The following is an 18,829-nucleotide window of genomic DNA, read 5'->3' on the forward strand; positions in this document are numbered from 1 at the left end:
TTGATTGCGCTGTGGTTTGTTGGAGAAGAGTTGAGTCAGTCTACTTTTGGTTTTAATACAAGAAAGACCTTTGTTTTTATTGAAAGAATGCTCGTAAAAATAGGTGAGCAGGAACTGGCTAAGTGACTAGCCGTTAGAGCGGGAAGATTCCTGATCAGAAAAAGTTTGGTTACATAAGCATATCAAAGCAATTACAAAATAAATCGCATCACATTGAAAATTAAATAAGTTAAACCTAAAATAGGTTATGATGTTGTTCATATTCAAATTCTTCGATTTGCTCATAAATTCTTACATTTAACATTGCGAGCAAGGGCAGTTATAGCGTCAAAATTAAACCTGCATTTGTTAATTTCGAAATCTTCTTTGCTGAAAAACTTAAATAAAACAACTACATATTCATGTATGACAGTAGAGGGCGCCGACAGTCCTCTCAGAAAATGTACTAAACCTTGACGCGATTTTTTTGATTATGTCAAATCTTTGTTAAATAAACAGTGCGCCGCATCGGTAGCGGGATATTTTTTCACAATGTTTACGAGACAATATTACTAAAACCTACCTTGGAAATGAACATGATGGAAATAGAAATTGGAGGCAATACACAGCAGAACTATGGAAAAAACGAGAATGAGAGGACCATGATTTGCTTAATGGTCCGTCAACTTCCTAGAAATTTTTATCAACGTATGTTATCAACTTATAGACTATGCTTACAAGGGTAAAATGTTGCTGCCAGTTTGCGAGTTCATCAACGCATCACTGATTGAGCACATCATTTTCGATTAAGTTATGGATTGTCATTTTGTAATATTGTCATTATCCATATCGTCATCAACTGTCTATTCACAACCTAACTCTATAACCTGTTACATTTTGCTCTATGATTCATCAAGCCATAGACACATGCATATTGCATATTTAGAAATGTAGTCGAAAGGGGTGTACCGACACTTAATCACGCGACACTTAATCACGCGACGCTTAATCACCGACATATAATCACTAGGACATTTAATCACGCGACACATAATCACTAGGACATTTAATCACGCGACACATAATCACTAGGACATTTAATCACGCGACTTGGATACTTAATCACGCGACATTTAATCACGCGACACATAATCACTTGGATGCGACTGCCAAAGGCTTCCTTGGTCTTTCTTTTAGAACTCCCCGACAATTGTTTTGACTCCGTTGCGCCGGCTTTCTCTATAATGTTTCTTTAAATCAACACCAGCTTCATAAAGTCTAATTGTTACATTGTCCGAAAGTATAACCTATGTAATATCTAACATTATTCTACTGTATTGTCACCGAAGCTCTTGACCAAAGTACCATCAAAACGTTACACCGTAAAATACAATGCTACTTGAAACTGTGTCAGAGCGTCGGTTTTGGAACTCTGGAACAATGCCAATGAATGAATTATTACAATTTACTGTCACGACCGCCACATCTCTTTGTATCTATAACGACTAGTCTAGTCTACAGACAATCTCGTACTTAGTACGAGATACTAGTCTACCGCCTTCGCACCAGTTTTATGTCTCGGGCCGGACGATTTCGCAGGCCGGGCCGGATACGGCCCGCGGGCCCTAGGTTGCGGACCCTTGGTCTATACTCTATAGCCTGCCGCTGTCTTACCGTTGTAACTCGTGGTTATTTCAATTCAGGGGACATTACTATGACTAGACAGTTAATCACACGACATTTATACAGTGTCTTTGTTTATACTATAGCCTGCCGCTGTCTTACCGTTGTAAATCGTGATTATTTTAATTTAACGGACATTACTATGACTAATAAAAACGGAACGATTCAGTGGCGTGGCAAACTCTACCAGAAAAGTCGGTGCCAACGGACATTAGGGCTACTATGACTAATAAGACAGTGCAGTTTAGCTTAACATCGAAAGGGAATCAATCGGTGCTGCACAAACAGTACGAGTTTGTCAAACACCGTGAGTACGCAAACGGAACGATTCAGTGGCGTTGCAAACTCTACCAGAAAAGTCGGTGCCAGGCTCGTATAACAACTGAAGGAGACCAAATCATAACTGACGCTGATCCTGAACATAACCACGGCGGCAACAAAGAGTCGGCTTTGGCAAGACAGGCTATCAGTCAAATGAAGGTGAATATGGGTGAACTGTCAGCCAGTACAAGCAACGTCATCGGGTCTGAAAGCAGAGACTAAGTGTGAGTAAATGTGTGATTAAATGTCGCGTGATTAAATGTCCTAGTGATTATGTGTCGCGTGATTAAATGTCCTAGTGATTATGTGTCGCGTGATAAAATGTCGCGTGATTAAATGTCCTAGTGATTATGTGTCGGTGATTAAGCGTCGCGTGATTAATTGTCGCGTGATTAAGTGTCACCAAACCGTCGAAAGGTGAGAATGACATAGAATAATTTTGGTTATATTCATCATAAATGTTTCATTGTCAGATACGTTTACTTAATAATAATAATAATATTAATAATAATAATAATAATAATAATAGCTTTTTAACCAGAAAATATCGCAAACGCGTGTGTTCTACACTATATGTTCATCATGGTTAAAGGCCATGTTCTTCATTATAATATCAAGTAATTAAGTACCCGTATCACGCAAAACGTCACACACATGGTGTTTCATGACACTATCATACCGATGCCACATCGGGGGCATCCAGCAAGTAAATGAGTAATGGTCACGTATGATAAATCATTCTGCTATATACATATTACCCAGTGTCTATGTATTCCATATATTCAGCAAACCTTCAATGGTATAAGTGTATGCAACAAACTAGAGCACAGCATTCATAACTTAGGCAAATTGAGGTAAAATTCAGGAATTATTAGCTGAGTCCATCGTTGTTTTTATTATACAATCTTAGTGCAGAGTGTGGTTCATATCTGAATGGTACACCTGTTTACTACACAGAAGAAATGTTATCGAATATGAATGCGACCTCGGCAGATAACGTGCAAAGAAGCAAAACTCTTAGAGTAGGCAACCAAGGTCGAAGAGGTATGCATACGTTTTTGTTATTTTTGGGACTAACTTTCCTAAAATTTAAGTTTAGAAGCTTTTATATTTTTTAAAAACTTTCTTCTTTGTGTCATTTTTAACCAGATGGAGAAGAAGCGGTACATTTGTGCAACGCCTTACGCATTTACGAAAACAGCATGGCCAACGTAAGCGGTGTTTTTGAAAATATTAAATGACATTTTCTTGATTTTCGTGTGCCAATATCTTTTTGCATGTTTTATTCAGATTTGCAAGAAAAATTCAACCTTGACAGATGAAGGATTTTCAGCAGCGCACCAGAACAGTTCCGCTCAGGCCATGGGTCATTTGAAAGATACACATTGTTCAATGAGTGCATGTGGTATGCTGTCGGATATGATAAAGGTTAAACGTCAACGATTTAAACTGGGCACCACTTCCGTGCTGATGAAGAACGACATGGAAAATACCCAGAGCAGACCGGTATAAATTTTGAACGTTAAGACCCATTGAATATGCAGCAGCTTGTGGTTTGTTGTAGCGAACAACTCTATAAGTGAAATCATTTTGTGATTTCCATAACTTAGAAATATAGAAAAATATAGAAACCCGTTTAAAACTAAAACAGCTCTAGTTCAACAGTTTACGTCTGAGGATGTTCCAATGAACGTGAAAGCGGCTGATCAGGTAATTGGTAGTCACATCACTTCCAGCAAATCTGAGTCAAATAACAAAAAACTGAAAAAGATTGCAGAAGAATTACTTTCAACTGAGAAAACTTACGTCAACATACTTCACCAAATAGACCAGGTAACGACTATATACTTGTTTTCTTGAAGCTAAAACTTTATGTGAATGTGTTTTGTGATTACGAAACTGAATAGGCTAACGTAATATCCCAATTTGAATATGAATAAGATTCCATGAATAATGGAATGATTTGTTCTACAGGGTGAGGTGTAATTATTTATTATAGGTAATTGCTTGTGACAATTTTCTTTGTACAACCTGCTGACGAGCAAATTTAGTCCAACTCACTTATAAGGTTATTGAGTAACCCGTTGCAGGTTACGTCAAACTTATTTCGGTTCTATGAATGATTCACTGTGAGATGTGTAAGAACTGCGCCGTTACTTTTGTATCGAAACCAAATTTAACCATAAAAATAGATCATTGGACTGGATGACATACAAATATACATGTTGTCTTTATAGAGAGATATATCATATATCATATAGGAGCTAAGTGTTGTGAGTTACTACTCATAGGCCTACGTGGAACGAATACAAGAGCAAAAAAAGTAGAAAACATTTTATTAGTTAGACGTACATTGAGACGAATGCATAATTATACCAAATATGTATGTACAGTATGTACATTGGAAATGTTTGTAGTGTCGACCGAATGAAATGTTTTCCACTGTTTTGGCTCTTACATTCGTTTCATACATAGTCTTTCTCAGTTCCACTTTTTTGCAAAATAACCTACTTATTTCTCTTTGCAACTCAAAGCATAAATTTAATATATCTTTGCCAGATATTTTACAAAAAAGTTCAGGAGGCATCGGTAATGAAAAAAGTCATTCCTGAAAGTGACGCGATTAAGATATTTGGTCACGTGACAGCAATCTATCAATTCCACTCAAACTTTCTACTTCCTCAGCTCCAAGATCGCATCAAAAACTGGTAAACAAAAAACGATAAATTGACTGCGTAATCACTGATGTTTTTGGCGGTGACGTTCACCACGATTTTAACAATTTAGGCATACCAACCCACGAATAGGCGACGTGATGATGCAAGCAGGACCATTCTTGAAGATGTATGCGCTGTACACGCAAAACTTTGATAAATCTTCAAAACTTTTGGACGATTTGCTTAAAAAGTCGAAACGCTTTGCAACATTTATTACGTTGATACAAATTCGACAAGAAAACCAGAATTTACCACTTCAGGTATTCATAAAAGTTGCACTAACACAAATAAATGCACTAGTCTATAGCGTTTTCATGATAGGGTTAGGTTGTTTGCTAACTGTTTCATTTATGTACGTGAGCTCAAAAATACTGCTTAGTGTAACATATTGGTAAAATGTAGCAGATGTAGAACCTTGAAAACAACAATATATATGTACATAAAATCAGAAAGAGTCATAGAAGATTTTGACTTTGCAAACATAAACTTTCTTCCTAACGCTACATTTGACGCGTGGAAATTTCACTTGAAAAGCACATTTTGTTTCAAACTACGCAACATTTCAAATAAAAAAAAAAAAATTTCATTGCAGACTCAAATGATATCCCCCATACAAAGAATACCTCGCTATGAATTGCTCCTCAAGGATTATCTTAAACGGTTACCGGATGATGCGATGGACAGACAGGAAGCCGAATCCGCTCTGGCTCTCATAGCTGATGCTGCCGCACACTCGAACGAAATCTTGTCATTCATAGTAAATTTTGCTTGTGTTCTAATATTTGTTTGGTTTGTTTGATATACTATGGTTTCATCTTTGTTTCAAATACAAAAAGTGCTACACTACAATCAGGAACAAATCATATAATTAAAGTTAAACATCAGTTTGTAATATATGTGTATAACACGATTTTAGGATGGTTGCGAGAAACGAAACAAGAAGTTGCAAAGTATATCTGACGTCAACTTTGACATCACTGAGGCTTCCAGAGAGTTGATAAAAGAAGGACCCATAAAAAGACTAGACAACTGGGAAGACAAACAATTTGATAGTCAATTATGCTTGGTACGTGATTGTTTATTTTGCTTTCCTGCGTCACATTTTGAGGCCAGGCCACAACTCTAAGAACCATTAATTTTAAAAATCTATTTCGTGCAGCTCAGCGACATATTGTTGGATTGCGCTCCCATATTTAAAGTTGGCCGAAAGAAATCACATAAAGTTCGGGCGAAAGTTGACCTTACTGGAGCTGATGTTTGCGAAGTCACCACTTATGATTCCTCGTATGGGTTTTGCGTGCATGGAATAAAATCTTCAATGGAATTTGCGACAAGGTTAGTCAAAAATGTTGTTCTAACTTTGTGGCTATTTTTCTGTTAGCCAGAATTTTTATTTTATCATGAGAAAAACGCGCTTGATAAATAATCTGCATTATATATCTACTTCATATTCATTTCACATTATCTCTGTCAAAATAATTAACCCTTCGGTTCGCAGAATATTTTAAATGTAGCAAAAAACACTTTGTGAAAAGCACACAAATTCTGATTGTTTATTTTCACCTTTATTTACCGCGCTTTTCAACTGTCAAACCAAATACGAAGCGATTGTAAGAGTCTCTTGTTCTTCCGTTAATGTAGTTGTTGTTTATAAATATAAATATATATATACATGTTTTTTATAAATGTTTAGAAATATATAACAATATGCTTGACACGTTAACCTTAAAAGTGATAAGCAACGTAGTTTTTTTACACCAATGTACCAGCAGATAGCAGTACAATGCGTGTGTGAATATGCGTTTATTACGGTACATTCTTGAAAGTGCTTAAAAAAGTCCGTTCCGGTATTTCTTGAATGTTATAAAACATTCACCGAATGTTACATCTTAAGATAAAAACAACTCAAAATACATCAATTCTTCAAAACTTATATGTTTGGGGTCAACGCACGTCTGCAAGTAATAGAGATAACTATTGGGATAGAATTTATTTTTTTACCCATGACTCATGATTGAAGTTTCAAGAAATTCTCTTACTGCACAGTTCGAATGAAGAGAGGCAAGAATGGACTAATGCAATCAAAAAAGCCATCGGGATATTTGAAGTGAAGAGGAGATCTTTCAGAGGAAAACTTCAGAGGGAGGAGACAGTGATGTTTTGTTCTGATGCTTATACAATCAAAAACGAGCTCCTCGGAAAACAATGTCCACGTTGGATTAAAGATCGGGAAGCGTCAAAGTGCATGATTTGCAAAAAGGATTTCTCGGCTTTGCTTCGTATTAAACATCATTGCAGAGCTTGTGCTAAGGTAAGACAAATTTGGTTGATGTCATTTTCCAGGTTATAGTAAAAGTTTACATTTTTTTAATTGTAACAGATTGTCTGCGCAGAATGCAGTGGGAAACAGTTTCGCCTCGAGTATTCCACCGACGAACTTCAAAGGGTTTGTGACTTGTGTCACAACATTTTAAGCAACAGGATTACGGTACATACTTTAACTAAGTTATAACTTATACGTTTTAAATTTTCTTTAAGCTATTATGTGATTTTTTCTAGGTATTTACAACTATACAGTCAGAAAAAAATACAAATACGCCTTAAATACACATCCTGCATGATCATAAGTATATACTTGTACATAAAAACTGTTAGGTGGTCACATTTTCGACGGAAAAAATCGTGCGTCCAAAGCTATATTTTCGCCGTTTCTTGTTAACCTAACTGTTATAACACAGTAACCAAAAGCAAATTTCTAATCCAAATTTAGGTTCAATTAAACCCTGCAAAAAGCTAAAATCAGCTATTTGCCTACCTCACTCATTCTCCTGTAACCTAACCGTCTATCTTTAACAACACGATGCATGACATATATTTATAATGAAATAGTCGCTTTCAAACATTTAATCCTTTTGCAATTATTGTCTTTGTTTGTATAGCTGGACCCTACTCAAGACAAGCTTGTAGGCGACTACCTGTGTTTCAGCAACAAATCTCAATCGAAGAAAGAAAAAAAGTATTTTTGTCTTATCCCGTGCGAAGAACCGAAGCTCTTCTTTCTCAAAGCATCACGAGTAGGACAAATACAATATTTTATACAGCCATCATATTACCATAACATTCTGCACATGTGAAATTACTACTTACATGCAATTTTGTAAACGGATCTTAGCCAATGTTTCTTGATAATAGAACGGTATCTCCTTCTGCTGAAAAACTTCCTTTGTATTTCTAGGATATCGAAGCAGAAAGAGTGATAACTCTCAACAAATTTAAAGTTGCTTGCAATAAATGCCAGGACGGCCTATTTCGGCTCAAACTGGAACGAAAAGACAAAATCTACTACCTGTCTACTAAAGATAAGGAGATTTTTGTGAAATGGAACTGGGTTTTAACTGAACTAGCAAAGGGCACTCCACTGACCAAAGAAGACATCGAAGCCGCCGAAAAGCAACAATATTCTTCGTCGTGACCGACTTGATTGTCTCAAATCGCAAGCAAATGCCGTGCTGTATATATAACGTCAGAACTTTGTATACTTTTCAATATAAGTGAAATGGAATTGAAATTAAACATATGACGATAGCGAAATGAAACTTTGCATATATCGTAAGTGTACATAAAGTTAAATAAGACAACATTCAAATATAAAAAGCAAAGTGTAAACGACCTTATGAACTAGCCACAGCAGGTGCGGCTCCGTCAGGTAATAATTTAACCAAACAGACTTTGATTGAATGGTAGCGATTCTGTTCAAGCAAAAGCAGAATAATATCAACGGCAGATAAGTAAAAGTATTACCTTAGCTACAAGCCGGCACAAAGTTTACTACGCATGTTAGGAAAGTAGAATTTTCAAATGTTACGGCATAACTGTCTAAAAACTGTTCTGTTAAATCTTCTTCCATGCGCTTAAACTGTTATTTTAAGCCTTAAATTTAGTTATGGTGGTGGACTGTATATATGGAACTGCTTTGAGATGTTCCTAAATTTGTTTCAATTAAATAGTGTTAGCAAAATCGACAATGTTTTGAAAAATATTGGTTTTTCTTTTAGGAGATGGAGGTGGTAAGGTCAATGCGGCACATTCTTCATTTTCAAGGTCTTCCTTTTTTAAGATTCTTCCTCTTCCACTTTCCTTCAATACAAAGAGCCACTTTTGGGCGATTTCTTTGTCGCCCATGGCTAGAAAGTACGTGGTTTGCTTAACTTCTAATTTAAAGCAATAACTATAGCCCCGACTTTCGGTACAGGTGGAAACGCTGGACTTGGTTAATTCAATCATTTTTTCCCATCTTATGTCCTACAAAGTAGAAAAGCAGACAAATTGTATCCTTTCAAACAAGTGTATCTATAGTTAGTCTTGGACAAAATTAGAACACAAAAGATACCTTCGGTTCTTTAAACAGGAACAGCCTCGGGCGCCCATTAGGAACAACGCACCACATTTTTGTCATTTTCTTCCCATCACAATTCTCGGCGAAATACAGAAAATCAGCCAATAAGCTATTCTGCGAAAGCGCATTGGCATCAACCTGAATTTGCAACTGTGTCAGTTCTTGGCTTTATGTCAGTTATTAATTATGACGCAATGCCTATCTTCGGCACAGTTCTATTTTCAAACTTAATATTTTTATAATATTAAAGCAAGTTTCAATAGCTAACTTAAATGATTGGATTTCAAGTAGCTTCATATAAACAACCCCATTTTATACAGGTACTTACGCAAAAACTTCCTTTTTTTCTGATTGCCAGAATCGAGTAGCACACATCGCAAATTTTTTGAGGTTCATCAGGTACGTATTCAAGTAAAACTTGCTGGTTGCTGCAATCAGCGCATATAATCTGGAAGGTATCATATGCTACGGTAAACCGGCGTAACTTAAATTGTTGCATATTTTATTGGAACAAAGCTCTCCGCACTTAATTATAAAAGACAGACAATCAACAGCAACACCAAATTCTGGTACAGCAAATTGTTTGTCTTGGTCAGTATAGTGACATCGTACCTTTCCGCAAGCCCGGCAGTGATTTTTGGTTCTGATAAGCTTTACAAAGTGTTTTGAACAGACCATGCACGAAGATACTTTGCTGTATTTGAGCCATCTTGGACACCTTTTTCCCAGCTCTTTATCCTGTAGCGTGAAAGAGCTCGACGCGGATGGGGAGAGAGATCTACTATCGGTCGTGGAAGATGTTGTCTTAAAAGAGTTCTTCTTCCTTTCGCACTCCTGTACGGCTTCTTCCACCTCCCGAATCCACTCATTTTGCTCGTCGCTTGTTCTTAAAAAGATGAAGTCGTCCGGAATAAGATACTCCCAGGAAGTTGCATTTTATCTTCTTGTGGTATTACCAATACTGGTGATGTTACATTATCTTCCTATATTCACTTTGGCTATATCTATCATCTCACCGAGTCCCAAACTCTATGTACTGCTTCATTCCATGAACACAGAACCCGAAAGAGTCATCAGAGGTTTCAACCTTGTACACATGCACTCCATCTAGATCTATTTTGGTTCTGACTTTATAGGAATTTCTCTGCAAAATTTGAGGAGGAACACAATCCACTACCACGTCGCTGAACTGCAAAGACATACAGAAACCTAATTGCAGCGTAAACTTAAACGTTGATATGACAAGTGTACTTAAACGGTTAGTGAGTATACTAAAGTATTTGTTTACAACAGTTAAGTTATTTAAAATTATAGCCGGCATTTTCATAACAAAGTTTTTGTTACAAAGCAACTGTTAACATCTTCTCGTGTTCTTTCAAAGCAGAACTTTTGATTTCTTTCGTTGGTAGAAAAATGAAATATATAACACACACCAGAAATAGGTATGAATCTTGTTGTTTGTCTTCAAAATCATCAATTTTCTTCATCGGGCCTTCCTTTAAAAGTTTCCGAGCTACGGCGGCGATGTCGAAATCTGCATTTGTGAAGTTGGGAAGCTTCTTTGCTAGTTTTAAGTGTTTTTCCTACAACATGGATTGTTAAAAATAGAAAAGACTTTATAAACACTGTTTTAAATTATAAACTCTGGTTACCTTATCGCTTATGTCTTCATTGGAATGCTTTGCAGCATCGGCTACTAGTGCCAGAGCGGTCTCTGCATCTTTTTTATCCGTCGCTCCTCCCGGTAACCGCTTGACGTAATCTTCAAGAAGCAATTTGTAGCGTGGTATACGCTGCACCGGAGCGAGCATGTGATGCTAAAAATGATACGTAAATTGACTTCAGTTAAATTATAGCAATATGATCACACCCTACACAACATGACTTAGACCATAGGTGTCAAACTCCCGGCCCGCTTTACAATAAAACTTGGCCCGCAATGCTATTTTATACATTGAACTATTTCCGGCCCGCGAGATCATTGTGCAGTATAACTTACTTTTTTCAAGCAAGAAACAAGATTATAACAAATCGCACAATACAGCAGCACAACAGTTGCCTCATCATACGATAGCATAAATCGATTTATTCCCAGCCAAAACCGTAAAAAAACAAAAATTTGGTGCTGTTTCGCTGACTGTTCCAATTCATATACTCGTGTCACGAAACGTTCAATCAAGTTTTATCCTTACGGCCCGCGGCGTTAAATAAGTTTTGAGTTTTGGCCCCTGGTGCGATTGAGTTTGACACCCCTGACTTAGACAAAACCTACACTTATCTGTAGTGTAATAGACTTATATTGTAATAGTAATAGATGTAGAACAAAGTGATGTCGGTCTTGGGAAATAGTCAGTGGGTGTGCTTTGCATGTTTTGTTATATATGTATTTTACACCTAGCTTGATCGAAATACGCAATTACCAAGCAGGGCCGGTGAAAGTTACCTGCAAACTCAACGACTTGCAAGTGGGAAGGCCTTCTATGGTCTTTATGATCTCGGTAAACTCGCTCGATTTTTCGAGCCATGCTTCTAAAACAGAGGACGAGTCTTCAAAATGTCTCATGTACTGGGAGTGCATTTTGAGGAACGGGGCGGCTTGCATCAGAATATCGCCGATCCGGGGCTTTATATCCCTATAAAATGTAAAACCATCAAAAAGTTAATTAGAATGAAAACAGTTAGAATTATTTCATTAACTTCGTCAGTTAACAATAAGATTTAATTTCCTTCACGAAACTCTATGACAAGTATTACATGACAATTTTCTGCATTGTGGCACAACATATAACTCAAAGGTCCGCAATTATTTTTTGACGTGGCTCTCAAAAAATAATCCTAAGATCTCGCGACTCAAACTTTTCGTGAGCAAGATTCTTTTACAAATGTTTTGAGTCAAATAGCACAGTGTGACAGTTCGTATTTGTAAACAAAAGATATGATGTGCAGTGGGGTTACGTGCTACATAGGCGGATAGGCCAAGCAACTGTAACGTAAACTTACTGTAGTTATTTAAACGCTTGCAGTGTAATCTACGCTGAGTAGCCCAAGATTAAAAATATTTCATAACGATCCAAGCTGGGGTCGCGACCCTGCGGACTTTGGCATAACTTACCAGTTCTCTAGGCGTTCTTTGAGTTGCGGAAGCAAGAAAGTGGAATGAAATTGGTAGATTGCCGATACATGGCCGAATATTTTGTCGACATCTGCTTTGGGGATGACATCTCTTGCGCGAACTGCTTTGTGGAATATCTGCGAATATAAGAACATTATATTATAAGAATATTATAATTAATTGTAAAACAATTCATTGGTATAATCGTTGGTCTCATAGTTGATCATCTTGATCAAGCTTTGCTTTGAATCAAACAACAACATGTCATAGAATATGTTACCAAACTTTTTAAAACTTGTATGACAGTATTCTACAAATTTCAACCTGATCGAGCAGATGAAGAATCTCTACGTACACCACCTCGGTCGTGAGCAACTCTTTGGCGATGGAATGCAACTTCTTGCCCGAATCTGAGGTGGAGTGTTTCACGGAAACTACTGAAGCTTGCTTATGTGGTACCATAACCTCCGCTCTTTGCTATGTTTGTGTTAACATAAACGTCGTTGCTTATTTAAACGCAGTATAGAGATGCATTGTAAAAATATATTTTTGGCATGTACTTTGCACTGTAAAATCAGAGCCTAGATTTCAAAAAACATGCTGATATCGAAATCTTCACTTGTTTTATATAGGCCTATAGTTATAGGAATCTTGAAAATGAGCAAATTGTTTTCTTGTTGTTCTTACATTTGTGTCATTTGCCGGTCGGCGTCCTGCCTTTTTTATGGATATGTTGTCGAGCCTAAATTTTTGCTTTCTTATCTTTATTGTGTCGACCAGGAGTCGGGCATCGTTGGTGGAACTGTTCACGTCAGAATCTTGGAGGTGTTTCAAAGCATCAGAGGCACTTCTGTGGTGCAAAGTGTCAAATCCAATGTCTAGCAAGCCACCGGATGTCTCGATACCCTGCAAAATTGTTTTCCTGTGACGTGTATGTCTTGCGCGCGACGTAGCAGCAACAAACGTCACGTTCGAGTGACAAGAACAGTGAAGAAAAGTAAACTTACCTTTTCCATGTTCCTTTCGTAAATGCGCAAGGCTTTACACAATACCACGACTCCTTCTATAAATATAAATTTTGTTTGTTTAAAGTTTAAAGTCAATATCTTTGGCCTTACTAATACCTTATGACCAAAGAAAACGTGCTAAAGTTTCGTTACAGTTTAAACAGAAAACCATGGAAGTCAATGTAAACCGGTTATATACTTTAAGATATTTGATAGTTAGATAATTACATCTCATCACTTTGACACCATAACATGTTGTATAAGTCTGCGCGTGTACGTTACAAAAACCCCTGGTTCATACCGATCGTATCCTTGATTGAGTAAAAAAGCCGTATCACTATCGTATGTTAATGAATGTTATAACATACTTCACCATACAAAGGCGCAAATATACTAATGTCACTCTGCGAAACGTCCTATATGCATCACTTTAAGTCTACAATATGATCAACAAGCCATCAGTAAAGGGCCATAACGCAAACCAAACCTGATACCAGAATACTGGCACAAAGCAGCAAAACCTTACTTGAATGTAAACGAATCGAACTCACCATCGTCATGTATGGAGAAAGCTGGTTTTCTTTTGTCCATTGATGCTTTTCACCCAAGCAGTCAAAACATAAAGCAAATCAAGTTCTCACGGATGAAAATACAGATGACTTGAATTACTTGAAAGTAGTAAAACTGTTGAAACTTGTCATAATTTTATTAATCAGATAACGCCAGTAATGCTTTTCAAATGCTTTAATTACTGATGTAAGTACAGTTTTATATTTGAGTTTTGTTAGCTACATTTCCTAGAAAAGGATATCAAATACCAAATATAAACAGCAGGCTGCAAAATATTGCCAAGCACTTTGGACAAGCACAGCACCTCGTATCTCAGCGCTATACATTGTAGGTTACGCTACGCATATCTCGGGCAAAAGGACAAATACAGGATTCACAATAGCACGAAGGCGGCCAAGTGGAAGTAATCAAAGTATTTTAAGCCAAGAAATGGTTGATAACTCTGATGACCTGAACTCCTGGGGCATGTTTTTGTCAATACCAGTTCCACTGCAGACGGGGTATAAATTAATTCCCAGCAAGCGTACACTAGCATAACTTTTGAACGTTGTGAATTACCACTATTTTTGACCTAATAAGAGTAATATGCTTGTTTAACCTAGCAGATGAGCCTTTATTATAAACTGCTACAGTGACTGCTTTACTTTCCTACAGCGTGGGTGAATCAATAAAACGACTATAACGTATTAATCTCACCAAATACGCTCTGTATACCCCGTATTTACATTTTGATAATAATTATTTTTCATATAACTCATATTATGATTGATATGATGATTGTTATTAAGATTGTTTATATTTAAGGCACTCAGGCCGTGCTACAACCTGAACTGTTTTGCTCCAATGATACAAATAAAACAACGATACAAAAAACTGTCATTTACAACATTCTACGTCTTTCCAATGTACAAACCCAACATTGTATCATTCTCTTTGTGTAAATACAATATACTACACGGCGAAGAGTGAGCAGGCTGCATAACAGCAACCTGATATCAGGTGATCAGACCCACACACACGTAGCACCCACATAAAGAGAACACCTACTTAAAAATTCAGCTGACAAGACGATATCGATCAACAAAGCGAACGAAGTCCACCAAGGACTTGCTTGTGCCGATTACTTTCGGTTAATTTCAGTGAACGCTATAGGCGAGTAATGTATTTGAAAATATTGACTTTACCGAAACAGGGTGATTAGAGTATCGGTTAATTATTAATTTTGAGAGAACCATCAAACCATCCATCAATCGATTAAAGCAGCCGGATAGCAATAAATTTGCGTACCACACTGATATCGAACAAAAGTGGTCCATTTTTGTTTAACACTGGCGACGTTTTTAAACAGAAATAAAAGTTCCATAAAGGCAACTGTTTAAGATTTTGTTTGAGTAATAGCCAGGGTTGCCATACCGTCCTTATTTTTAAGATTTGTCCTTATTTTGAAGGTTTGTGTCTTAGAAAATATTTTTGTCCTTTTTTCTAAGTTACGTCCTTATTATCATTCGCGTCCTTAGTTTTGTCTTATTTTTAGGGCAGAAGTTCCCATTTTGGGCATTTTGACACCTTTAGTATACCATTTTGTACCAAAGAGATACCAAAATTAAGAACATGCAGCTGATAGTGTCTTGTTTTTTTTTAGGAACATTGATTGCCTTCTGCTGTTGTGCACTGTTTAAGGTAGTATTCTTCTTTCGTTTCCTAGTCGTGCTTATTTTTTAGAGTCCAGACCGATGGCAACCCTGGTAATAGCATTTTAGGCTTGTTTTTAACTAATGGCCAGAAACCACAACCGTTATAATGCTGTGATGTTTAGAACTGCGCATCAGAGCTGTATTGTTCTCCGACCTATGCTGTTAGCTTACCACAACATTGACAAGAACAAAACAGCTGAAAACTCTATGCTTTCTTGCTTTCGGGAAAAACTTTGTTTATTTCTTTAATGACAAGTTATTATTTGCGCGGTCTGCATTCACGATGCAATCTGGTATTCAGGAACGTGCAAGTCCGCGTCTATTAGATGATTGTTTCACACAATAAGACTGCAATGGTGGATTTCCTTGTGACTTCAGAAAGAGATCGAGCGCACAAGAGCGAAGTTCGTCCAGCTCGATTGGAAAATCTCGAAATTTAATGAAAGTAACTCTATCCACCGTTCCATGGTTTATTTACAAGATGTATTTTATCGAGTAAGCTGTAGAGTGTGGGCTATACAGCATACACACTTTCTCTACAAAAATGTCTTCAACGATTGTCGTTCCGTGCTATAAACATTCACAAAACAAACTGGCAAAGTGGAACACCGCCTGCCCAGTTTTCCCTGTAGTTAAAAAGACCCATTGGTTGATTTCTGTTGTAATAGTTGACTCTACATCCCATCCTCATGTATCCTGCTGACGCGGAAGGGTAACCATTGTGCCATCTGTCAAGGGTGGTTGTGTTCCCGTTCATCAGGGTTACGTCTTTTGTTGGGTGTTGTTTCAACTAAATAAAAAAACACATTTTTTCGTTTGTAGACGGACGAAAAGGTTAAGCAAATTTTGCTGCAATCAATAAAATAGTCGTTTAAACAGCAAAGCACTAAAAAGCGATTACATTTAGATACCCAATAAATTTCCTACTTGTATATGTACAACTGCAATACGTTGCCAAACAAACCTGGTACGCCAAACCCAACCACAGCTCAACGAAATCCCGGGAAGGGTGGTGAGTATTTTGGAGCCAGGTCCTCCTGACGTAATCGTACACTACGTCAAACATTTCGTCACTGGTGATATCAGCAAGACTTCCATCACAAATGTCCCGGGCATCGTTGAAATTCACTGCTGACGAACCACGTACGTAAGCTAGTCGGATGCATTTGTTGTCGTACACTAATCCCCCATAGCAACGATCTACAGAAAAATATCATTTTCATTGTAGTTTATGAGTCTTTGATAGTAAATGTCACTTACAACTCTTTAATAAGACGTAACAAAATATAAAAAATTAATAAACGAGCATTTTGTTTAAATGATTTTTTTATTGCGCAGTATTACCTGTTTGGAATGTGGACTTTAACGCTTTTGTCTTTTCTGCAAATAATAAAATTATATGATTGTTCTTTCATAAATACCTTCATTTATTTTGCAGCAATAACGCGGCCAATTTTTCCACTTACCATTTAGCCTTGAAACTTCGTCTTTAATTTCATTCAAAGAGCAAGTACATGTTCCTATAGGACCCCTAGCACCTTTAGGTCCTGGAGGCCCGATAGGACCTCGGCGTCCAGGAGGGCCTTGCGCAACCTCCTGACTGTGAGAGGGTTCGCGACGGATGGAGAGACAAATTTCGTCCGCATTGTCAGCACCGACTAAGGTCGTCATCAGACAAACTAAAAACACGATACATCGCATCGCTCAACTTATTAAGTTTTACTTGTAAGTAAATTTTTGCTTTGCGTAAAAAAGTTAATTGAAGATTATTCTCCGGTGACCGATGTCTATTATCATTTAACCAAGCTGATTAGGCAATTTTGAAATCATCAGTTCAAGGCAACAGCTCATCACATCACTATATTGGCAAAAGCTAGGTCGGTCTTTTTAAATCTTTCGAAAGTTTGTTTTCAAATTTCGTTGATTGATGATAAGTGGTTTTGAACGTTTTTCACTGACGTAATTTGTATTCCTAAAGTTTCAAAATAGTGTCATTAAGTAGACATTTTCTTGTCCAAAAAAAGACCATTTTTGGCGCGTAATCACACCGCCTACGTAAGCTGTGTCCTGAAAAACAACCGCAGGCTTAGCCTAGGAAGAGTGTGTCTACGTCATCAGCCGATGAAATTACTTCCGTCAGTGTTTGCTCCTCTATCTATTTTGATCAAAATACAAAATTCGTTAGTGAGTTTGATTCAAAACATTTTTGATCAAAATCAAAACAAACAATCAGAACAATTTTGAGTCTTGTGCATCACTTAATTATTTCACGTGCATAACATATACAGCGTTGGATCTCGCTCGCTGACTTAAACACGTTGATTTACGTCAGAATGACTTTTGGCAGCTGGCCCTTAATTGGCATAGTATGACGTAAAACAAAATTTCTCTGTACACAATGCTACTATATATGCACAACTGCCAAACGTAAGTACTCTTATGGAGCTTTTAGCTTAATCTCGAAACCGGAATATTTCAAACCAAGAAGTATAAAAACAAGGAACTATCGACTGTTTAGAAGCTATTATCAACCTTAAAGGCTTAATGTTAAAATGGCGCTAACGTAAGAATGCCGGGTTTCTGTCTTTGCTCTGCACAAAAATTTTCTATCAAAAACTTTTTGTAAATTCTTTTTATTTTTTTATGTGATGAAGTGCTTAAATTAACCTTAAAATAATAGAATTATCTAAAAATATATCAGTATCATCAGCATATGTTAATTTTAGACCTGCCATTATGTCATATTTCTTACAAAATGCAATCTGCTTCAGAGCATATAACAACACTCTGCTTTCGACCGAACAGGAAAACAACAATCTCAGGTTTTATTTATTTCGCTGGTGGTAAATTTCATATAATTTGAATAAGTTCGCTGTAAAATGTTTATTGATTTTTGCGCAAAACTCAAAATATTTTCGTTTGATTTACAACATAAACTGGCAGAGAGTGACGTTCCTGTCGACGTTTCTTGAAGGTCGAAAAGGCCCACCGGTTGATTTTTGTTGAAAAAGTTCGGCCTAGACTCTAGACGCTACTCCAACAGCACTGACCGTTTGTCTAGGCCCTAGGGAAAACATATTTGCTATCTATCAAGGGTTACGAGGTTCCCATATGTCAACCTCACCGGATAGAAGCTTAACTAAAAGTTGGCATGTTTTGAGGAAATGCCACGGAAGGGGGAGAGGTAGCACAGGTTCAACAAACGTTCAAGAGAAAACAGTTTGACCTCAAAAATAAATTTAGGAAACAAACCTGATATCGTGAGCCTAACAACGGTTCAACAAAGTCCTTGGAAGGGTAGCCAGTATTGTGGAGTCAGAGTCTTCTGACGTAAGCATACACTGCGTCAA

At 37.2% G+C, this 18,829-nt stretch overlaps 3 protein-coding genes across 5 annotated transcripts; 1 reads left to right on the forward strand and 2 right to left on the reverse strand.

The window, feature by feature from the left end:
• Positions 1–1,483: 1,483 nt before the first annotated feature.
• Positions 1,484–8,172, forward strand: LOC143460244 (FYVE, RhoGEF and PH domain-containing protein 2-like). 3 transcript variants are annotated; one of them, XM_076957687.1, is made up of 14 exons: positions 1,484–2,207; positions 2,941–3,027; positions 3,133–3,194; positions 3,274–3,489; positions 3,649–3,816; positions 4,543–4,691; positions 4,771–4,960; positions 5,293–5,457; positions 5,617–5,766; positions 5,860–6,035; positions 6,747–7,011; positions 7,081–7,188; positions 7,640–7,774; positions 7,936–8,172. In XM_076957687.1, the coding sequence occupies exons 2-14, from the start codon at positions 2,946–2,948 to the stop codon at positions 8,170–8,172; spliced, it is 2,103 nt and encodes a 700-aa protein (XP_076813802.1). In that variant the 5' UTR covers positions 1,484–2,207; positions 2,941–2,945. The 3 variants fall into 3 exon arrangements, with proteins under 3 accessions (XP_076813802.1, XP_076813800.1, XP_076813801.1); XM_076957685.1 differs by having other exon boundaries at positions 1,485–2,207; positions 2,894–3,027; XM_076957686.1 differs by lacking the exon at positions 1,484–2,207 and adding an exon at positions 2,796–2,837.
• A 22-nt stretch (positions 8,173–8,194) lies between these two features.
• Positions 8,195–14,295, reverse strand: LOC143460243 (FYVE, RhoGEF and PH domain-containing protein 2-like). The gene is made up of 13 exons (XM_076957684.1): positions 13,767–14,295; positions 13,216–13,271; positions 12,896–13,114; positions 12,533–12,685; positions 12,209–12,345; positions 11,540–11,729; positions 10,749–10,913; positions 10,530–10,679; positions 10,113–10,285; positions 9,709–9,982; positions 9,425–9,544; positions 9,091–9,234; positions 8,195–9,002 (listed from the first exon to the last, which is right to left on the reverse strand). The coding sequence occupies exons 1-13, from the start codon at positions 13,804–13,806 to the stop codon at positions 8,700–8,702; spliced, it is 2,124 nt and encodes a 707-aa protein (XP_076813799.1). The 5' UTR covers positions 13,807–14,295; the 3' UTR covers positions 8,195–8,699.
• A 1,638-nt stretch (positions 14,296–15,933) lies between these two features.
• LOC143459660 (uncharacterized) lies at positions 15,934–17,352 on the reverse strand. The gene is made up of 4 exons (XM_076956884.1): positions 16,946–17,352; positions 16,824–16,859; positions 16,444–16,679; positions 15,934–16,269 (listed from the first exon to the last, which is right to left on the reverse strand). The coding sequence occupies exons 1-4, from the start codon at positions 17,178–17,180 to the stop codon at positions 16,060–16,062; spliced, it is 717 nt and encodes a 238-aa protein (XP_076812999.1). The 5' UTR covers positions 17,181–17,352; the 3' UTR covers positions 15,934–16,059.
• Between the last annotated feature and the right edge of the window lie 1,477 nt (positions 17,353–18,829).

Source organism: Clavelina lepadiformis, chromosome 5, assembly GCF_947623445.1.
Source record: "Clavelina lepadiformis chromosome 5, kaClaLepa1.1, whole genome shotgun sequence".
Classification (NCBI taxonomy): Eukaryota; Metazoa; Chordata; class Ascidiacea; order Aplousobranchia; family Clavelinidae; genus Clavelina; species Clavelina lepadiformis.

Coding starts and splice junctions, on each gene's coding strand:
- LOC143460244 (XM_076957687.1), top strand. CDS start 2,946: ATGTTATCGAATATGAATGCGACCTCGGCAGATAACGTGCAAAGAAGC. Junction 5,458..5,616: donor ACGAAATCTTGTCATTCATA/GTAAATTTTGCT, acceptor ACACGATTTTAG/GATGGTTGCGAGAAACGAAA. Junction 7,012..7,080: donor ATTGCAGAGCTTGTGCTAAG/GTAAGACAAATT, acceptor TAATTGTAACAG/ATTGTCTGCGCAGAATGCAG.
- LOC143459660 (XM_076956884.1), bottom strand. CDS start 17,180: ATGCGATGTATCGTGTTTTTAGTTTGTCTGATGACGACCTTAGTCGGT. Junction 16,860..16,945: donor CGAAGTTTCAAGGCTAAATG/GTAAGTGGAAAA, acceptor TATTATTTGCAG/AAAAGACAAAAGCGTTAAAG. Junction 16,270..16,443: donor GGTTGGGTTTGGCGTACCAG/GTTTGTTTGGCA, acceptor TTTTTTATTTAG/TTGAAACAACACCCAACAAA.
- LOC143460243 (XM_076957684.1), bottom strand. CDS start 13,806: ATGGACAAAAGAAAACCAGCTTTCTCCATACATGACGATG. Junction 9,545..9,708: donor ACTGCCGGGCTTGCGGAAAG/GTACGATGTCAC, acceptor GATACCTTCCAG/ATTATATGCGCTGATTGCAG. Junction 9,235..9,424: donor GAAAAAAAGGAAGTTTTTGC/GTAAGTACCTGT, acceptor TTGCAAATTCAG/GTTGATGCCAATGCGCTTTC.